Below are 22,396 nucleotides of genomic sequence, written 5' to 3'. Positions count from 1 at the left end.
ATATTTTAATTTAGGGAGCCATGCAAGTCAACACACGTACACCTGAACCCACAGAGTTGAGCATCACTCTTTTTGCGTTAATATTAAGTACCTGCTAGAAAAGAGAAACTAAATTCACTTAATACATTTTTTGTGTCTGGGAATCTTCCTTATTTATTCATCATAGTAACAAGTAAAAGTAGATACTGTTATTAGTCTCTGCTGATGAGGACTCTGAGGCGCAAAACACCGCGCCCAGTATTCCTGGTTAGGATGGAATTTCAAACACACTTTAGCCTTAATGCTGCCCATCAGGCCGCTGGTGGGATTCCATGGCTCCTCAGGGTCAGGACATTTAAAATCTACCTGGAATTTTGGAGCATGTGTGTCTGTTGAAACGGGGACATATTTCGAGAGTTTGGGGAAAGGGAAGCAACTGTGGCGTGTATGGTCCTCGTGTCCGTGTCAGAGAGCCCGGGAAATAGAGTCTCCACATTGTCTCATGCGGTTTGGTTTTGTTTCAGTGGTTGGAAATGATGGGTTTTATGTGATACTGAAAGGCTGGGCTCGCCCCCGAACACAGATGTACAAAAGCCTGATTGAGGAAGACGGGCCCAGGACCACGTTCATCCCTCAGAGCTTCCACAGCTACGTGTGCAACGAGGACCTGGAGCGCGTGGCCCTGACGGAGCTGGAGCTGCCCCCCTGTGGCATCCTGGTGAGAAGCGAGCGTGCACCTCCCCGTAAGCAGCGCGGCGTCTCTGTTGTAAAATTGTACCTCCAACAGATAAGTCCACATTTCTTCAGGGAGTCCTGAAATAGTTAAGATAATACGTCTTTTAAAAATAAAAAACGATACTCTTAGTATTGAACTTGAAATTGGTTTGAAAAAGTTAATAGGGGAAGCCTGCAACAACCTAGGGGCCCTGGAAGGGGTCCTGGTGTGACTGGGGCCAAGGCCAGTGTGGCTCAACCTCTGGGTGAGGAGGGACGGTCTTTTGAGCTAAGGGAAAGGGAACAGGTGACGGGCGGAGAGAGGACAGACCATGGGAGGCCTTTTAGACCAAGTTCCGAGTGTGGGCTCAGCCTGTTCACCTCGGGAGCAATGCCAAGGTCCTTCCCCTCCCCACTCCCCCACCCCTTCCTGCGCCGTCACCAAGCTGCGGTCTGTTCCACGAGTCCCTTTTTTTCTTTGCTTAATCCCTTCACCCCTCTCACCCAGCCCCCAGCCCCCTCCCGTCTGACAGCTTTTTCTTTGCCGATACCTTGAGGCTTACATAAAATACCTTGAAGTTATAGCTGTCTATTTAAGTTATTCTTAATATTTATCTTTTAACTTTTTATTAGGGCTTTAAGAAGTTTATGTGCCATCATCACAGTGTTGCATTATTCTGTATTTATATTTGCCTTTACCAGTGAGAGTTATGTGTTCATATGCTTTCACAGGGCTGTTTAGCACATTTTTTTTCAATTTGTAGAAATCCGTTTAGCAGTTTTTCTAAGGTAGGTCTAAGCGGTAATTAACTCCCTCGGTTTTTATTTGTTTGGAAAAACCTTTTATCTCTCTTTTTATTTTTTTAAGGGTAGTTTTGCCAGGTATAGTATTCTTTATTGGCAGTTTTCTTTCAGTACTTGGAATAAATAATTCCACTCTCTCCTGGCCTGCCAGTTTGCTGCTGAGAAATCCACCGATAGTCTTATGGGGGTTCCCTTTATTGTGACAAATTACTTTTCTCTTGCTGCTTTAAAAATTCCCTTTGTCTTTGACTTTTGAAAATGTAATTATAATATGTCTTGATGTGGATTTCTTTACATTCACCCTATTTGGTTTCTTTGGGCTTCTTAAATCTTGAGGTCTATTTCCAACTCTGGGCTTGGGAAGTTTGGGGACATTATTTAAGTAAGCTTCCTGTCCCTTTCTCTGTCCCTGCTCTAGGTAGGGTGCATGTGAGGCAGTGGTGCTGGGTCCAGGGTGAGCATGCATCAGGGCTCGGGGACCATCGCGGTGACCGCTCTGGGGGCACATGCTCCATTCCATGGAGACACAGCATCATGGACTCTGTGGTCCCTGGCAGCGGGGTCCACATTGGCCAAGGCTGTGGCAGCTCTCAGTGATGCAAGTCATGGTGTCCTCGATTGCTGGGGTGCCGGGGTCCTCAGAGGCGAAGGCTGCCGAGGTCCTCTTGTTCTTTTTTACGGCCCCTGGAGAACTCGCAAGGGAGAGGAGTCCTCTCGTCATTGAACTGTGTTGGCTGGGGAATGGGTGGACCTGGGTAAAACCCTTCCTTCCTTTCTCTATGTGACCATTCTCGGTGTTTTGCTCCCCACGGGGATATCGCAGCTTCTTAATTAAACTCCAACACTCCCCACAGCTGTTTTGGTTTGTGGATTCTTGTTAAATTACTGTTTTTGTGGGGGCTGAAGGCTGAGTGGGGTCTCTTGATCCGTCACTTTGCTGATGTCAGTGACACCGTTTTGATTCCCTGTCTTGGCTGAGGGGGAGGAGGGCTGGGAGGGCAATTTCAGAGGCTTCCACTTCACCTGCCCTACTCACAGCTCTTACCACCGAGACCAAGAGCCCCCTGTGGATGCTCTGCCAACTGTCCATTCAAACTGCACCTTTAAGGCCCATGGAAATTGCTGCGAGTCGGGCCTAATGACCCGGTGGACCCACTGAGAGTGAGACCTGGGACAAAACTCCATGGTGTTTGGTGCATTCGCCACAGTTCCTCAGTGTAACGTGGCCGTAAGGGACACTTTATGGGCCCTGGTCTTAAAATCACCACCCCAAGTTTCAGGGTTCGACAGAACACTGGCTGAGGTGATCACAACCGTATCTGGAGCTGTGCTATCCTTATCATTAAATCCTGGGCCCGTCCTCGGCTTTTCCTGCCTTCCAGCTGCAGAAGAGAGTTTCTTGATGTGTTGCCATGGAAACCGTGGATCACATACTCCACCGTAAGCTGATGATTGATTTCCCCCAGCCTTTCGTTCTTTCTCCGGTGTGCCGACACCCCCGGCAACAGTCCCCTGTTCCGTGGTTCTCGCCATGACTCATCCCCCAGCACCTTAGAGGTCTGAGGCGGCGTCGCTCTCGGTGTGCGCCCGTCTGCCACCGCCCAGTCCCTGGTCGACACCGTCCCATCCTCATCGGGGGCACTGCCAGGGCCTGCTGGAGGCTGCCGGCGCCGCGGGGTGGGTTTTTATTGCAAGCCGGCCGGCCGGCAGGCAGTTCACAGCTCTAACGTCCTATTTTTTTGTCCCTCTGATAGAACATTTGTTTAAAAAGGACAGAAGTAAAGGCCGACCACTTTAGCCGTCGGTGGAGCTAGAGCTTTTGCTCCCGCTTAAGTGACAAGGGTGTGACTGTTCACTGAACGTACGTCCGATTCCTAAAAATTGAGATTCGGCTGCTGACACAGTCCCCTGTGTAACATGTGAGTTATGCCTACGGAACATGTGGCTCTGCCTAATTTTAGTGACTGACCTTTCTGTGTATTCATTTAGTGGGGCTTTTAAAAGTTAAAATATTGCTACCCCCAAAGATTTGTACATACAGGAATTTTTGTGGGGTTTTTTCCCTACAAGCAATCAAAAGGTTATAGGTATGTGTTTTCTCCACCTTTTAGGCTTCTGGCCGTCATTTGCGTCTTTCCTGCGCCGTGTCAGAGAACCAATAAAAGCCAAGACATCTTCACTCTTCAGTTTTACCCTCCAACAGTTTTGTTAACAAGTGGGCGTCATCGGAGCCTAGTGAACATAGGTGAGGGACACGTAGTCTAAGGACCGAGTTCATTTTCCACGGGACAAGTACAGTTCTGAGTAAGAGAGCAAACGTCTGCGTCCTTACTCCCTGGACCGAACCCGACGGGGCGAGTGCCTGGTACGTAAGGAGTAATCATGTGGTCACTGCCGTGGTCCAGGAGAAATGTTCCGGGGCATTAAATGCGCAGTAATTAAATTGTTAGTTTGTGTAAATCAGGTGGTTTACGTATGTGGTACCAGGACCGGTGCATAAAGGAAACAAAATGACATTTATTTGTTTCAGTTTGGGAGCTATAATTAGGCCACTTACACCCCTGTTACAGCAGGTAAGAGCAGCGGTTCCGTCTCCCTGTAATTGTGTAAATCGGGTAACCAGAGATAATAGGCTCATGTGCATAATTTAATTGCTTGCTGCATGAATTTAATTGTTGATATTTAGATGAATTCCTGTGTTTTATGGGAATAAACCTCCTCTCAAGTATCCTTTTCATTGGCTTGTATCAGTTGCTCCCTGGTCAGTAACAAGCTGTGTGGGTGAGGATGGGGCGGTGGCGGCGAGGAGGTGGGAACCGGTAAGACCAATCTGCCGCCAGTATGTGTGTGGCCTTCATTTGGAGTGAAAATATTTCGAGCAAGTTAATCTCTCCACCACGGAATCCCACTTTTCAATCCCCCAGCTACAAGATATTTCTAATCTACGTGATCAGCACAGACTGTTATCTTTCGTAGTTGAGGATAATCGAGCCACAGAGATCTTACTCGCACTGCCCACTATAAAGTTCAGGTTTTATCAGGTATTTGGAGAAAATTTGGGGGGACTTCAGAGGCATCGATAAATGGTGGTTCGAGCTTGAGAAATAAGACATCTTCTTCATAAGGCAGTTGAATAGCAATTTCATCTTACGTCAAGAATAAAATTCAGCCAGGAATTTCACATGGAAATTTATTCTGATTAATGTTAAGTTCTGAGCCAAGCAGAATATGGGGACACCCCGAAGGGTAAAGGCAAAGTCACGTTCGATGAGATTGAGGACTTTATCTTTGGGGTGTCAAAACCCTCCGCGGCCTCACTTCCGAGAGTGGGTGTGGCTCTGCGCTCGGGGGGACTGTTCCCTCAGCTCCGCGGCCTCATTCTTGTCTGGCCTCTGCACATCGACCCCCCTCGGAGGGTCGCTCCCAGTCCCGCCGTCTATTGACTCTTTACATCTCTTGTCTCATTTATTCATAGGTTGTCTTGGTGGGTCCTCTGCAGTTGTCTTAGCTGTTGCTCTTCCTGGAAGCCTATCCCAAGCCCACTGTGAAGGTCACGTCCTTGACATAAGGGAGCCTATTTTTTTCCCTTGCTGCCTAGTATAGTATTCCAGGAACTTTTAAGGCTTTCGGTCAGAATAAATTTAATTAAATGTAGTTTCATTTAATTAGACAGAGCTTTCAAAATATCAAAGATAACTGTGAAACGAGTTTTGATTCAATTAAATTGCCAATAATAGAGAACTTAATCTCCATTGATTCAAAGTTCCTGTTTTTATGTACTGCATGTGTTTTATCTTAACCGATATGTTTAAAGTGTATACAATTATTTTGTTCTTAAAAAAAAATGTAAGTATTAGAGTATTGAAAAGTTCTAAAAAGACACTAAACCTTTCTGCTACCATAATGGAATTGGAACTTAACATTTTATTGTCTCTCCAGTCCTTTAAAAATTTAATATAGGTAGTTTATGATTTATTTAAAACATGAAGATTTTCTTTTTATCATTACTACATGCAATGTCTGTTTATTTTCACAGAGAATTCAGATGGGAGGTAAAAATAAACATTGGGTCATAGCAAACTTACTATTATTTGAAAATAAATTAGAGGAAGGGTGAAAATTATATTATCTATACCTAGTAATCAGTTTAACTAAGGAGGTGAAGACCTATCTGTTGAAAACTATAAGATATTAATGAAAGAAACTAAAGACACAAATTAATGGAAAGGTATTTTGTGTTCATGGGTTGGAAGAATCAATATTGTTAAAATGTCCCTAGATCAATCTACATACTCAGTGTAATCCCCATCGAAAGTTTCAATGGCATTTTTCAAAGAAATACAGTAAATAATCCTAAAATTTATATGGCACCACAAAAACCCAAAAACCCAAATAGGCATAACAGTGCCGGAGGCAGCCGTTCAGTGTTTCTCTCGCATCCCTGACGTTTCTCTCTCTCCCTCTCCCTTCCTCTCACTGAAATCAATAGAAACATAAAAAAGACGTTGCAATTTATTTAGATTGCAGTCACTATTTTGGTTTAAAAGTTTTCCTAAGACACAGGATGGCGAAAGAGGAAAGTAAAAGCACAGGAAGCCCGTCCCCTGGTGATTTTCTCGCTCCTTCGGGAACGAGCTCACTTCGGTTTTTCGTTCCTCAAGCCACTGATCATTCGGGGGGTGGGAAGCTTTTGGGCGTAGCTGGTAGCGGACTCGACGATGCCAATAACTGTCAGGATTTTTGACAGGAATGTAAACTTTGGGGAGGGTCTCTCAGTTTCTTGAATACAAATTTTTTCTCTTATAGTTGGAATTCATTTGACGAAACAGGGTTGGGGACTTTGGTCGTCCCCTCTGTTACCCATGAAGTTCAGAATACGTGTGACCTGAAGCCCCGTCAGCACTGGCTTTAAGCAGTAAGCATGTTAAGTCTGGAGACAGGCGGCTCGGGACTGGTTTGGTTCGGGCCAGGTTCAGGGCGACGACTTTCCTCCTCAGATCTGTCCCTCGGTCGTCACTACCCCAGGCCTTTCCGCGCTTTCTGAGTCACCCAGTCCGTGGCCCTATGCAGGAAAAAGGAAAAGCCTCCATCTTCCTGCGTTTACTCAAACATGAAACGAAGTGAACTTTTTCCTTTATCTCCAGTGCTAGGAAGCTGGTCGACTATTTAACATCAAACAACGATAATTGACTTTCAATATTTTGTTAGCACGGTGAGACTTTTAACATTATTCAAAACCAATTATGTTTTTATTCCAATGATTATATTTACATGAAGAAAGACAATTTCATGCCCAGGCTCTGTAAACTTCTTTATAATCAGAGGAGCCATTAGTTGCTCGACTTAGAGAATAATTTAATAAAAGCACATAATGTTTTCTTTCGCTGGTAATTTTAGTGTCGTCTATTTGACAAACCGCAAGTAGTCGCCCGCTCAGTGCTAGGTGTTGACTGCCGAGACCTGGGGGGAAGCAAAAATGAGTCTGGCATTGTCCCTGCTCTTGGGCTCGAAGTCCAGTGTGCACTCCCCAGAAAGCCTCCTTAGCTGCTACGGGCAACGCAAAACTTAGAGCAATTCTCTAAAGAGTTTGCAGTCTCGTCGGGGGATGAATCATGTGCACGTACAAACTACGCGACGTGGGATGGTCTCTGTGGCCGTGCTCAGTGGCCAGGGGAAAATGTCCGAGGTGGGCGGTCACCCTCGGCTGAGGGTCACGTGATGCCTGTTGAGAAAGGGGGCTGGTCGCTTCGAAGGGCAAGAAAGATTTGACTCTGCAGGAAGGGAGAGGGGGGCACATGCATTTTCAGCGAGGAATCCTCTTTAAAGCAATGATTTCACAGCGAAAGTGAACAAACGTCTGTCAGATGCGAAGTTTGGGGAGTTCAGTGGTAAATGGATAACGGCAGGTGCAGGGAAGAAAGAGAGGAGAGAGAAATCAGAAAGGCTGGGCTGGGCCGGATGCAAGGGCCGTCTCAGCAGTAAACAGAAAGTGAGGGTCCTGAAGGCTGTGCTTCCCCCTTCTCCTGCCCTCCCTTCTCTGCCCCGCCCGTCGCCCCAAGGCCACCCTGTAGGGATGAAGTTGGAGGGTTCGTTTGCCCAATGGCCTGTGGCTGGATCCTGTCCAGGGACAGCACCAGTGGGGACCAGCAAGAGGCAGGCGGGTGGAGGCCAGGGTGCCGATCCCATGGCCCGTCTGTGCCTGTCCCCTGAGGGTCCTAGCTCCCGCCACGTGGCCCTCTCCACTCAGCTCTCCTCGTCTTCAGGTTCGCTCTTTTCAGGCCGCGTGTGTGTGTGTCTGTGCCCTGCCCTTCTACTGAAATATTTAATGTGTGGAAAGAAAAAACTTCACCAACCTAGAATTCTGTACCCTGGGAAATTATGTTTCAAAAGTAAAGGGGAAGTAAGTGTTTCTCAGACAATTAAAAACTGAGAGGATCTGTGGCTGGTATATCTGCCCTGCAACAAATGTTAAAAAAGAGAGGAAGGGAAGGATACAGGTCACAAGCTCGGATGTACATAGAGGAAAGAAGAGCACCAGGGAAGGAATCAGTGACGGTCACCATCACCTTAAAAATGACCATGGACTCAGGAGCTAAGTAACTTTCCCAGGGTCTCACGCTGGCTACTGGCCGAGCCGGTAAGGGACCTCACGTCACCGAGTTGTTATGAGGGTTTGGGGAGCTAGTGTTTGAATTCTGAGTGTGGCTCCTTGGATCAGGAAGCACTTTACGTCTTTATTAAATAAGACAAAAGGGACTGATGTACAAGATCAATGTGGCTACAAAGCATCTATTTTATGACATCTGATCAGTGACTGTAAACACATAATTTAAAATTAAGAGAACTATACCCTTGTCCATGTGAAAAAAAACAATTACTGGACAGCCATGTGCTTTGGGGTTTTGAATCTTAGGATCCTGATGGCCCTGCCGCTGGCCGGCCGTGGAGCCGCGTGGAGCCGCGTGGGGTGAACCCGTGTCCCGTGCAGATGGGTAGGGTGTCCGCCACGGCAGGGTTCCCTGATCCTTAACTTCCTCTTGAGCACGCCCATCCCTTCTTGCGCTCTTTGAGCCCAGAGTTTTGAGGACCTACGTTGTCTTTTTATGTCTAAACATCAGTAATTTTGAGGAAAAAATAACAACAAAAGTGATTTTTATTTGGTTCAGCGTAGCAAATTTTTTCTCCACTAGCACCATACATCTTTCAAGTGCTCTTCTGAGATTCTTGGCATCTCATGAAAACATGGAGCAATAATTCCTTTGAAGTCGGTTTTCGGTCTCGCTAGACGTTCCCCGGCCATCGCCTCGTCCTCTCTGGGAGTTTTTTATCCGTCTACTTGTTGAGGCAACAAACAGCCTCAGCGCTTTATTCAAATGTACTTGGACATCTCTCTCCGTCCCAGGTTCTTTGTAATGGTGTTTTCTTACTAGGCCGCTTTTTCTCCATGGAAATAATTGAAATTAAGCCCCCAGTTATTTGCGATGTATCTGAGTATAGAGATACTAGGGAGACCGAGCACCGTCTTCTTGCTCTGCGGGACTCGGCGCGACCACGACCGGCGTTTCCTCGGCGGCTGGCGTGTCCTCATAGGTCAGTTGCTGCCACTGGGGACACAGGTCTGAAGTTTGTGCTGACGGCAAAAAAAAAAAAAAATCAAAAAAATCACTTAGGTATGGTTCAGGAATTATGCTTTGTCCCTGACAAGTTCTTTATTAAACACAGTATACAGGATGGCTGAACGTTATGTTTTTACTCTGTTATTAAAACATAAAACAGCCTCCTAGGATCAGAATGGCTAAAACATTCTGACTGAGTCCCAGGATAGAACCCTGCTCTTTCGTGGCAGATTTAATTCTTTTATTTTCTTCCTGGGCTTTAAGGACCCCACTCACGCATGCCCAGGTGGAAGGCAGGGAGACGCACGCTCAGTGCGGTTCTCCCGGTGGAGTTAGGTTGTCGTAACATTTACCATTTGGCATCTGAAATTTTACAGTCCTTTAAGAGGTCCTCGCCTGCTCTGACAAGTGCCTGCATATTCTCCTTTTCCTTAAGGTCGAGTCAGTTCCGCAGACAGTTCTGAACACCTAAGTGTTTGTTGAGATAAGTGAGACTGTCTTGGCCTTGGAGAGGACAAGTGCACCCGGCACGGCTGGAAACGCGGGCGCCGGTTTCAGCTCAGTGCTCTGGTTAGGGGCCCCTTTTATGTGTGTTCATAGCATGATATCACCTGAAATGTGTCATCAGAACCATGGTGGCCGCACAGCCGGCGAGGCTCAGCGGTTGAGCGTAGACCAGGAGGTCACAGCTCAGTTCCCAGTCGGGGCACATGCCCCAGCTGTGAGCTTGAACCCCAGTCGGGGGCGAGCAGGAGGCAGCCCACTGGTGACTCATCACTGAGGTTTCTCTCTCTCCCTCTCCCTCCCTCTCTCTGAAATCAATAAAAACATATATATTTTTTAAAAGGAACCATAATGGTATATAGTGAACTCAACCTTGACTGTCTTTCTTCAAAGGCAAATAATGTTTATACAGATACTCCTTGAATTATGATGGGGTTATGTCTCCATAAACCCATCAAAAGTTGAAAATGGATTTAATACACCTGCAGGACATCCCAGCTGAGCCCTGCCTACCTTAAACGTGCTCAGAACACCTACATTAGCCTCCACTTGGGCAAAATCATCTCTCTGGTGCTGCCCAGAGACACGTGTTATACCAGGTAACACCATCCCGAAAAAGATCAAAATTCTAAGTACAGTCTCCACGGGATGTGTAATTGCTTTTGCACCATCGTAAAGTTGAAAACGCATAGGTCAAGGGCACATACCTGGGCTGCAGGTTCCAACCCCGGCCCTGGGGCACCTGTGGGAGGCAACCAGTCGGCCTCTCTCTCTCTCTCCCCCCCCACCTCCCTCCCTCCACTCTCTAAAAACCAACGGAAAAAATATCCTCCATTGAGGATTAACAAAAACCAAACCAACAGATGAACGAACAAGCACATAGTCTGGGTCTAGTCACACAGCAATGAAAAGTGAATGGGTTACGTTAACGGTTGTATTTCAAAAGCTTAATTTTAGCAAAAACACAGAATAACGTCCTAAGTTAGCTTCTTCACGTAGTGAAAACAATGGACATTTTTTCTTGCTTCGGGGAAGTGACATTGGGCGGAAGTTGTATGACGCCCACGCCCGGCTGTGGGGCCCCCTTCCCGCACAGACTCAGGCCTTCCGAGACCGCCCGTCGTCATCGTCGCCGGGGTGTCTGTGTCGGCCGGTGGCACGGAGTTTCAGTTGCCTCTGTTGTTTTCCTACAGCTTGGACCGTGGAGCACCTTTGGAACCCTGGAAGTTACAGCCCAGGTTCAGGCGGATCCACAGGTGTACTCGGTGGTGACAGAAGACGACTGTGAGATTCTGAAGATCCCTGCAATCAATTATGCAAAGTTGAAATCGGTACGGTCAAATCTAACCCAAATATTAACACAATTGGCTGTAAATTTGCCTCTCTGGACAGATATCTGTATCTCTCTTATTTTTAATTTGACTTGACCTGGACAACATACGAATATAGTTTATTTTACGACCATCACTTAAGCCTCCCATAGTGATGGGCGATTGAAGCGGAAAAAGAGAGGTCGTTAGGGACATACAGGGTGCCGCAAACGTGGGTTTTTATTTTCAAAATATCAGTATTACTTATTTGATAATATTGAAAACAACTTTTGAATTTAGTCTTGACTGTGACCGTTTTTTATTTTAATTTTATATGTTTTGTTTTTATATTGGTTTGATTCCAGAGAGAGAGGAAGGGGGAGGGAGAGAGAAACGTGAGTGGTCTGCGTCCTGCAGGCCCCCCGGCTGGGGACGGAGCCCGCAGCCCGGGCCTGTGCGCTGCCTGGGAGTCGGGCGGGGACCTCTCAGTGCCCAGGACGGCGCCCAGACCATTGGGCCACACCGGCCGGGTGGACAGTTTTTTAAAAAGTGCTAAAACATTTACAGCTTCTAAAAACATTATGAAAGGTGGGGATATAAAATTTTAGTAGCAGACCTGAAGCTGAAACTTCCAGTTCGGCCACGTGGTCTTAGGACGATGCTCCTATAAAAGTCCAGATCACGGAACCTTGACTTTTCTTCCGCTGACGTTCCTCAGCTACCCGTTTTTCTTCTTTTCAAGTTACCCAATACAAAAATTTAATAATGACTTCTTTCCAGGAAAAAGCAAAATTTGAAAATAAGCAAATAGTGAAATTAATTCGTAAGTGTCCGTACTACAAGGAGTGGCCGACTTTATCCATCTGTGAGCTTGTTCTGCTCGTTAAATGGAAGAAATTCCCTCCGGGTCATGGTGAGTTTCATGAAATTTTGTAACTTTTTTTTTTACATAATCTTGTGCTATTAGAATTTGGAATTTTTCATCGTTTCATACACTGTTTCTTCACAGGCGTGTCCGTCTAATCTGTTTAACGTTACCCCTGAATCGGACCTTCAGGCTGCCGCCTGTTTTCCATTGGAAACCGTTCTGTGCCCTGGACCTCGCGGGCACGTCCCGCTGTCCCCCCAACGTGCCTGCCCTCGCCCACGTGGGGCCCAGACTAAAAAGGAGAGGCCAGGGCCCTGCTTCCCCGCCGCGGCTGGATGGGACGCAGCCAGTCAGCGTCTCGGCCTGTGCGGGTCGCCGTGGGGGGAGCGCAGCCTGGAGAAGGGGCGAGGCTGAGGTCGGGTGGCAGCAGGTGGCACCGCCCACATTCCCGGTGCCCCGCATGGCCTGGCGGTTCCAGGTGCCTGTCCGGGGTCACACTGTCACAAACAGCGCAGGTGGCGTTGGGTCCTCCTGCGCAATTCTTCCACCTGGGAGGGAGCCCACCGGCTAAGAGACGCCAAGCGCCGGAGACGGTTTTGTCCCCGAAACGCAGACGTGGCGCCCTCATCCCCAGCGGGATGCTCTTTGGAGGTGAGACCCGCGGGAGGGAATCGAGCCCTGAAAGTGGAGCCTCACGAGTGGGACTCGTGCCCTGGTAAGAAGAGACCCGCGAGGGGCTCTCTCCCTCTCTCGGCCGCGTGAGGACCCAGCCGTCGGGCGGCTGTCGGCAAACCGGCACCTGGGCTCCCACCGGCGCCGGGTCAGCAGGCACCTCGACCGTGGCTCCCCTGCCTCCCAAACGGCGAGGAAGAGCTGCTGAAGCTGCCCCGCCTGTTATCGGACTGAGACACCGGCACCCGGGGAGCCGCGGCAGGCGGTCGGAGCCCGGGCCCCCTTCAGTGAGGACTCGCCGTCGCCCGTGGGAGCCAGCCGCCAACAGCGGGCAGAGGCCCCGAGGTCCGCACGGGGCACCCATTCCCACATCACAGCAGAGACCGTGCTGGCCCCACGGCCGCTGCAGTCGGGCAGGTGGCGGAGGCCCCGGCTGCCCGAGTCGCCCTGTGAGCCTCCAGCGGTGGCACCGCCCGCGGGGAGCTTTGATTAGGAGACGGCAAATGCCACCCGAGGTACAACGTTTCCGCTTCAGAAACTGAGCTTCCCCAGTGGACCTGTTCGGCTGGGCGAGGCGCTCAACCCTCTCCCGGGCTTGTTCCAAATTTCATTCCGGGGCCGGCGTTTACGTTTTATTTATCATTTTTTTTGAAATACGGTGTCTTGGCCCACGTGTGGCCAAATACGCCTTTTTCTTTTGCTCATAAAAATGGGGTGTTAGTCACGTTGCATTTTGTTCCTAAAACATTTTCCCTGGCGAGGTAGAAATGACATCTTATTTATTTATTTTTATTTTTTTGGCCAGCGGCACGTAGAGAAGGCAGGTGGTAAACGGTAAAACCCTGGGAATTGGGCATTTTGGAATTCAGCGTGTTTGTTGGACAGTTTTTTAAAATGTGGGTGTTTTGGATTAATTCTGTTTTCCCCAATTTGTGTCAACAATGTTGAACCTCGGTTCATGACTCATTTTCAGGGCTCTTTCATATAAAACAAAATAGCATGTCAGCCTTGCGAACAAGTCAGGAGTTAACAGTTCTGAGATGAGTAAAGGGGGAAAGAAATGATCATCAGAGATGTTTTTAATTATGTGAGCCAGAGGGATGCAAGATTCGGAAAAGGGGACTAGTTAGTGTATTTGATTGGAAATGATGGGTGCGTCTCGGTCTAAGACGCCCATCAAACACATTTACATTTCACATCGAACAGGAAGGTGCCGGCGACACACGGTTCTGTAGACGGACCCGGCTTCAGGTTCCCTTCAGAAAATGCCTTTGAAAATAATGGCTGAAGCCCTCTATTGCCCCGGACGACCTGCAATTATATCGGTTAAGTCGAAAGTAAAGTCATTTTACGCGACATAAATATGTGGTGCTTACATTTATACAGTTTTAAAAACCATTTACGGAGGAGGGGCCGTTTCACCCGATGATCTTCAAAGCCCCTCTCGGCCCTGAAATTCTACAACTTCCATAAACAAACACCCCAGGGTGAAGGATAAGCCTTGTCAGCCTAACCCGGCTTTTTTTATGGAGCTGACAAACTGGAATCTCAAAGAGAAGCATTAGACGCGATACCTCTCGACGTTACTGAAGATTTATTCTGACTTTTTATCGGAAAACGTAGAGACTGTAGCTCAAGTGACAGCCACTGTCTGGGTTTAAACTGAGCAGCAGTGTGATTTCCGGAGCATCCTTAGTGCGTTTTCGTCTCACTTCAGGATGCCTGTTGGATGCCGTTTCAGAGAGATCGAGTTAATTGCTCAAAGGCGGATAGCATTTAGGGCGAATCCCGAGTAATCTGCGAAAGAGTGAAGCTTATTTCCGGTTTCCTTTCCTTCGCTGCCTTGAGCCTTCTCGCCTTTGGGTCAGATGCCGGGGGACCCTGGCTGGAGCGGGCGTGTCCGCGTGGCTTGTGCTGTGGGTCACGCCGACCGAAGTCTCCCCAGGTGTCCTCTCCCCAGGGTGTGGGGCTGCAACAGGGCAACTAGCGGGTCTCCCCTGTTTCCAGGTGTGTTATGTGTATAAGAAAAAAGCGGTAAATAATGTGTCCCCCATGAACCACTGGGGTACGTTTTCCTGCCGTCCTGCCTGCCGGCATGCCCTGCCCTTCCCAGGTAGGATCTGACATAGCAAACCAATTACCAGATGTACTAAAAATATCCTGCTAATCAGTTCAGCTCCGAAAGATAAAATATGCCAACGTAATAAGAGTGAAACAATCTTGTCCTTCCAAGTCAAACGTGGGAGCTTCCAGCCGCAGAATTTGTACCCGGAAGCTCCAGGCCCTGAGTCCCTCCCTCTGACTCCGTCTCTTCCAGATCAGCGAGCCCTGCGGGGTGAGAACTCCGAGCCGGGGAAAACCCCCGCGCGTCCCGGACCCGGCGGGCCTGGAGGTGCCTTCCACCCCCGTCTCTGTTCCTTTACGCCTCCTGCGCGGGCCGCTCCGATTAAGCGAATATTTTCCAATGGAACAGATGAACTCACTGGATGATTTTTAAATAGACTCTGCTATTTAGAGCAGTTTTAGGTTCGCAGCAAAACTGAGCCGAGAGCGCAGAGTCCCCCCCGCGCCCCCCCCCCCCGGGCCCCTGCCCCGATCTTGCACAGCAGCCCCACCGTCAGCGCCCTGTGCCCAGCGGGGCGTTGTTACACTTCTACCCGGGCGACCAAACCCGGAACAGGGCCGGCACCGGGCGCTGGCGAGGATGGGGAGCGACCCCCCTTCCCCGCTGGTGGGAGACCGACCGCTCCGTGGTTTTTCCTGAAACTAAGCACTTTCTTGCAGAGCCCAGCAGCGCCCGTCCCTGAGGCTCACACAGCGGAGCTGAGGACTCGCGTCCCCGCGGAAACCTGCACGTGAGCGTTTGTCACAGCTTCACTTACGATGCTCAATTTTTATAAGATGAGTTTTGTAGGTTTCCATCATTTCAACAAAGCCCAAAACTCTATCTATATATGTACATATCAGCTATTTGCGTATCTGTCTCTCTCTGCATCTCTGTGTCTACCTCTCTCCCTCCCTCCCTCCCTCTCTCTCTCTCCCTGTCTCTGTCTCTGTCTCTATACCTATTTGTAAGTCGGCATCTATCTATAATCTATATCTATTCTCTCCCGGACCGAGCGATACCTGGAAGATTTCCCCATGTTTTAACGGCGGGCCTCTTTCTTGCACTTTGTTGCCTGGGAGCAGTGCCTCAGAGCTTTGCTATCATCGTTTTTCGTAGGCCGCTGCGTTGCCCCAGGTGCACTGCTTTTGTTCTGACCATTTCTCGTGACCGGGGCTGTCTTAGGACGGTAGCCACACGGCCTGTTTCATCTCTTTAAACACAGGCACTACTGAGTTTACGTCAGCGGCAGTGGGGTGTACATTTTGGATCCCAAACAAATACTTATTCAAAGTTTCCCGAACTATGAGTTCATGAGAACAGGAGCAGATCTTAGTTCCTGTGACACAGGGTGGGTATTCGCACCGTTGATAAAGAGAGGAAAGCAGGACCTGGCTCGGGGCAAGCTACCTCTGACAATAAAATTCTTATTATAATTTTTTGCATTTCTACATGCAAATGACAGCCACATGAGTAATTAATTATTCATAAATCTCTGTGTTGATTTTCATACTTTAATAAAAGTAGCGTTATTTGCATGTTTTTATTAAACCTTGCCTTTTAGAAGACTTGGAAGTTTCAGATAACAATACTCCATGCAGGTCCTTTGCTGAAACAAGACAAATGTTGGATCAGTAGAGGGCAGCCATGTCAAAGACCTGCATTTTTCTTCGAGTCCCTTTAGATTCCTAAATCTTACAGGGCTTTGAGGAGATAGTTACAGCTATGAGATTAATATTTGCTCTGAGAAAAATGTGGGTGCTCATAAATTTAGGCTTACATGCCAGAGAGGCTTTGCTTGCATTTCTCAAATAGCCATACTTTGAATTTCCGAATTACTTTCATCATTTGGTTATTGACCATATTTTCAAAGGCAGTGCCATTTTCTGGTGTTTATTTTAACATTAGGTCAGTTCTTTCCCCATAATGGTTGGCTGGGCTTTCTGTGGAAACGCCACGGACTAAACTCCAGTTCCGACGGCCCGAACTTGAGAGCTTGGTTGGCTGCCTCTCATGCAGACCATGCTAATGTGACAAATGTTATTGTAGAAAATATTGCAGGAACTTACCTGGAGGTAGCATTTGCTACAGAATGTAAACTATAAATCAAATTTAAATTACTATTCAAGAATAAATGACTTGTGTCTGAATAATGGGATAGTAATTATTTAGGCATTTTACACACAGCAATTAATTTTTAATTTTTTTATTGAATTTATTGGGGTGAACGCTAGTTAAAATTACACAGAAGAATGTTATGTGCTTAAGCTGTTATTCTCAGGAAGTACTTCGGCCCCCTTGGTCATGCGACTGGTCAGATATTTAAGACACAGTTTTAAAGAGAGGGAATATAATGTCCGTTACTGAACAAATCTTTCAGTGACGAAGGACCTAGCAATAGTGTTTAGTGCGTGTGAACCACAGATTGTCACCTGAAAACCACCTCACTCAGTCACTGTCCCTGGAACCTGGGGCGTTTTTGAGGGGAAAGTGATTTTTTTAAAACATGCTTTTACTGATTTCAGAGGGAGGAAGGGAGAGGGGATGGAGCCCACAGTCTGGGCCTGGGCCCCGACCGGGAATCGAACCCGCGACCTCCTGGGGCCTGGGACAGCGCGCAGCCAATGGGCCACAGCTGCTGGCAGGAAGGTGATGTTTTTGTTTATCAAAGATCTGATATCTCATACTCCGTTCTTATGTTCTCTTTGCTACATGAAACTGGTTCTCCGCAGCTTTTTAAAATTGCTTGTCAAAAAATAGAAATATATGCCCAGCCGGGCGTGGCTCAGCGGTTGAGCATTGACCTAGGATCCAGGCGATCAGGATTCGATTCCCGGTCAGGGCACATGCCCGGGTTGCGGGCTGCAGCCGATCAATGACTCTCTCATCATTGATGTTTCTCTCTCTCCCTCCCCCTTCCTCTCTCTGAAATCAATAAAGATATATTAAAAAAAATATATATATATATGAAAAAGATAGGTTAGTTATATAATTTTTTAAAGTCTATTTTTATTTTTAAAAAATTGTACATTTTTGAGACAAATGTCTACTTTTTTACCTGTGAATTATCATAATTTATTTAAACATTTCCCTATTGATGATCATTTAAATGCATTTACATGCTCCGTTTTGAATACTTGCTACGTAAATCCTTAACTATTTACCCGATTGTTTTCTTAGGAAAATTTCTTAGAATTAGAGGTGTTTCTTCAATGTGCACAAATATATTCTATTATTCTTGACATGTGTGCTGTAAATTTATTTGTTATAAAAGCTCTAAGGACTTTTTCATTCTCTTGGTTAGGTTTTTATTAGGATGTTAGCTTATATAAGACACTATGTGCAGGAGAATGGTGCATAGTGTACAATAGAGGAAGGCCATTCGTCAGTGAGGGAAAGGATTGTGGGTTTTTTTAAAAATAAATGTGTTAAGAAATAATCCACACACATGGGAGAATAGGTTAAGTTAGATATTTAAGCTGACACGTGGCTCACATTATTTTAAATGGATTAGTTGTTAAGTTAAAAATAGAAGTGACAATGGGAAGGAAATATGGGTATGAAATTTATTTTGAGTTTCCATTTGTAAAGTAATGAGATTAAGAGGAAAACAATAGTATCAGGAAAATCAACAAATAACGTCATACAAGAGGATTAGTATGAAAGAGTCGGAAAATCTACTGAGCAAAGCACTCATATTCCCCATTCGAAAGTGGAAATGGGATTTGCCATCTCCTCTTGAAGTTGTTCTGAAACACGCGGAAATAGTAAAGTCGCGTTTCCCACGCCTCCCTCGGAACGCTGCGCACGAGGCTGGCGGCCGCCGCAGTGGGCGCCCTGAGGGGCGACCCGCGTGGACCTCACCTGAGGACTGGCACTGAATCGCGCGTCGGGAACCAGGGTCCTGAAGGGTGTGTTACAGCTCCTTGCGCAGACGTTTACCTGCACTGGTCCAGATCACGTCAAAATATACCAAGTGGAATATCTCTTGAATCAAAAGTAATTACTGTGACACTGATGAGGAAAGTCACGATCTCAAATAATGCGTTTAATTGTCATGGGGACTCGGCACAGACGCAGCGTCCCATCCAGGTGCTGCTTTGGGCCGGGCCGTTCGGGGCGCGATGATTGTCTCGGGAGAAAGGAGGACGTTTCACTAACCGAGTGGAAATGACGGCGGGTGGCCAGGTGGGGCCGGGAGGAAGGGACTCATCAGAGCATCGCTGTCCAGTGGACAGTCGCCCTGATCAGCTAGAATCCGTGATGAAAATATACCATCGTCGGGGGAAGACTTGGGAAGTTTTCTTTTTCCGCACAGGGACGAAATAATCTTCCTCTGTGAACCTTGTGCTGTTTACGAAGCACCGTCTCCTGCAGATGGAGCGAGACGACCCCCTTGGTTCTCTGAAGAACCTGAGATAAGGTCATTTTGCCGTTTCAACGGGAAACAATCCCGCTTCCGCGAGCCCATCCTAACCAGGCTCCTCCGGCGGGATGTGCCCACCTCCCTGCCTGCCTAACCCACCGTCCTATGGGCGGACCTGTCCAGGCTCATCCCAGGGCCAGGGCGTTAGCGGCGAATCAGAAGCAGTTCTGGGAGACGGCCGTTGCGCATTTCCCATGTGACTGGACGTCTGGCCGGCCTCTGGTATTGTCCCCGAATTCCTCGGTGACCAACCCCTGGCTTACGGGAGGAGGTGCATGTTTTTGGTAACGTCTTTAAACCCAGAGTTCCCCAGCATTGTCCTCATTAAGACAGACCTTTGCAGTGACTGTTAGGAAGACCAGCTTACTATTTTAATAACATCAGTAATTTCTCTCATGTTGCTATAAACTCATATAATGTGAAATAAATACTTTTCAATAATTGAAAATTTTATTTTTTAATTTTCTACTTTAGAAAATCATGGGAGCAATACATAGTGTCTGTATTTATGTTATCTCTGTTATGTTTAGGGTTTTCAGGAAAAATATCGATATGCTTCCAAACGAACAAAATAAAAAGCCGATTTGAAATAGCAATTTTAATTTCTATATGCCTAATGGATTTTATTATTTAAATTAAATTACGTTGATAATTTTAAATGTTGTTTAGACCAGGAGGTTTTTATCCCAGTTGCTTGTTAATAGGCACCTGGATAGTTATAAAGGTTTTATCCAGTTCGCCACCAAATATAGCGTGGTCTTAGGGTGGGCTTCACAAATTTGAGCAAAAAATAATGATATTAGCTGCATGATGTGTTCCGTGAAACTAGGCGCCGGGCGTCATGCTCAGCACTTTACATGCAGTTAATTACCTCACGTTGAGTATAGGCCGGGACTCCTCCCTAGTTTTGACATTTTCAAGGCGAAAAACCTGAGCTTGGAATTGACATAACTCATCTGGGGTCACGTCCGAAGTGGCAGTGGGGTTGGACACCGCCCAGCGTGGCCTCAGAGACCTTGCTTCAAACCCCGCTGGGGCGAGGAGAGGGCCGGACGGGCTCCGGGTCAGGCCCGGGACTGCCACATACCCGGGGGTTTTGCCAGCCAGTCGTCAAACCATCGGCAGGTTGAAACTGGCCACGGGGGGATATTTACACCGCGAAGGTCAGCGAATGCCACACACGGGTCGCCCCACGCGCCTCTTCCCCTCCTCCAGCGGTGCACCCGCCGCAGGCCGTGGTCTCTACCTCGCGGTCTCGTCAATGTTTGCTTCTAAATGGACACCGGACGGTTTCTGTCCCGTGCTGAGCACTGCCTCCAACCCGGCCTCCATTAAGAAATTTACCACTTACAGTTGCTGATTAAATGTCGATTTATTGTCATAACATCTGAAATAATTTTTTTTGCAGAGGAAAATGTGTGAAATAACAAGCCTCTCTCTTGTTTTCAGTGATCGTGGAAAGCGGAAATATAATCCCTTTCGTGGCTTATATTCATTCTGGACATTGTAACGTTTACAGAAATATCGTAGGATTCATGAAAATATCTCCAAAAAAAGTGGTAAGTTTTAAACGCACGTATTCTCTTTAATGGGCGAATCCATCTCGTGAACGAAGGGTGTCGAGCGTCCTTCACGTGCTTGCTGGACACCTTCGTCTTTCGTGAAATTCCTGTTCGGTGCTCTTGCCTGTGTGTGGCTGGGTTTCCTGCCCCCTCCTCACTGGGCTGTAAGATGCTGGAACGTAAGAGCCATTGTCAGATCCACTGAGTCGTGAGTCGTGACCAGTGGACCAATAATCACCAATGTGCTGAACGAGCAGTGAGCACGGAGAAAGACGCTCAGCGTCCTATCATCAGAGATGCTCATTGAAACCACCCCAAGTGCCACTGTAAGCTCAGCACGTCGGCTGGAACACGCCTAACACACGGCCCAGCAGCCTCACCTCGCTGCTCAAGGAGGCTGCACGCCTCGGGAAAGGCCCGCACGATCCCCCGTTAGCCAGAAACTCTGAGCAACCCACGCGGCCGCTGACCGCTGAGCGGACAGGAACGGGGCGTGTTCCCGCGTGGAAGGCCACGCCGCGGTGAGGAGAGCCGGTGGTGCGTCCAGGGCACGCGGTGGGTCGGGCGAAAGCGTCAGGCCCGAGGGCGTGAGCTCGGTGAGATTCCAGTTGTGGGAAGCTCCGGACGGAGCAGCACAGGCCCGCGCGGCGATGGAGAAGCTGGGGCGTGGCCGCCCCCCCGTCAGGCCTCTCAGTGCGTCCGGGTCCGTCTGTGGACCTAGCTGAACGCTGCTGCCCCCGTGGCAGGCGGGGCGGAGACGCGCTGGTTGTAAGGGGGACAGGCCCTCAAGGTAGATACTGGCTTTGACCCCTCTGGCTTCCCGTCACCCTCCTGTCCTCGGGGCTACCCTCTATTTTATTGTTTCTTTCATTCTCTTTATAATCTTACCGCCCCCCAGCTCGCCCCCGTTCCAGCGATAACGTGCTGAGCTGAGCTGTGCTCACAAAATGGTCCCAGGACTTTGGAAAACGGAATGAGTCCCGTATTTCCCAAGCCTCTCGGCAGATTAAAGTCCTAATTTAAATCTGCTTTGCCAACGTCACTGAACAACAGAGCTTTTAGTGGCCGCAGGTGAGCTGAAGGTGTCTGTCAATAGAATACAATACAGTTCAAACGCACGTGTAAGGAAGCGTTTTCCCCAGTCGGCATGAAATCGCAAATTTATTTTACATATGTACCATACGCCGAACTGATTTGCTAACGGCGTTTCCGATAGAAACAGCATTTTTCCGTGGTATGAACGTGGTTTCGCTGAACATCCCTCGTCTGTACTCTTACAGAAGAAAATCCGCAAACTGGTCTACATGGGTCAGCTCCAGAAGCAGGAGTCCTTCGGGGAGATCAGTGCCCTCCTGCAGGCCCCCTTCACCTGCACGGTCATCGCCGGGGAAGAGGTGGTCCTGGCTGTCATCGAGGACAAGGACCTGCGCGGTAAATACAGGCGGCCCTGCGCCGCTCTATCTGTTTTTGACGAGAGTGGGCCTATTTCTCAGGCAAATCGGGGTGTCCGAGCAAGGAGAGGCGGGTGTGCTCTTTACGGAGACACCGCGGCCCAGACGTCACGCTCTGGGCTCTGCCCGACGTGGTCGTGCTCCTTTAGGATAGAGGAGAAATATTTTCAAAGACCGATGTGAAATTACTGATTTCCAAGTTCCCATCAATAGCAGTTCTCCCTCCTTTTCTAGAATATCTTTGGTTTTTTTTTAATCTCTCACACTATCGCTTCTGTTCCCCGCTCCGGTCAAGTGCGTCCCACTCTCCACCCCGCGTCCAGATCACGCGTTTCCGGAGGCCGGTGGCGGGGTTTGAGCCTCGTCCGAGTTTTCAGAGCTCGAGT

The 22,396-nt window shown here is 48.1% G+C and overlaps 1 protein-coding gene across 1 annotated transcript in view; it reads left to right on the top strand.

Annotated features, from left to right (window-relative positions):
- The window catches only part of CNBD1 (cyclic nucleotide binding domain containing 1), a 53,246-nt gene extending 31,087 nt beyond the window's left edge, over nucleotides 1-22,159 (top strand). The window contains exons 6-11 of the mRNA XM_087825592.1: nucleotides 504-697; nucleotides 10,811-10,948; nucleotides 11,708-11,840; nucleotides 20,447-20,556; nucleotides 21,840-21,990; nucleotides 22,053-22,159. Of these exons, the coding sequence (XP_087681718.1) occupies nucleotides 504-697; nucleotides 10,811-10,948; nucleotides 11,708-11,840; nucleotides 20,447-20,556; nucleotides 21,840-21,990; nucleotides 22,053-22,159 (833 nt within the window). The remainder of the gene's footprint in view (nucleotides 1-503; nucleotides 698-10,810; nucleotides 10,949-11,707; nucleotides 11,841-20,446; nucleotides 20,557-21,839; nucleotides 21,991-22,052) is intronic.
- The last annotated feature ends 237 nt before the right edge of the window (nucleotides 22,160-22,396 follow it).

Source organism: Miniopterus natalensis, chromosome 16 (genome assembly GCF_054644295.1).
Source record: "Miniopterus natalensis isolate mMinNat1 chromosome 16, mMinNat1.hap1, whole genome shotgun sequence".
Taxonomy (NCBI): Eukaryota; Metazoa; Chordata; class Mammalia; order Chiroptera; family Miniopteridae; genus Miniopterus; species Miniopterus natalensis.
Note: the sequence above shows the minus strand (reverse complement) of the source record. Positions and strands in the feature narration are given on the sequence as shown.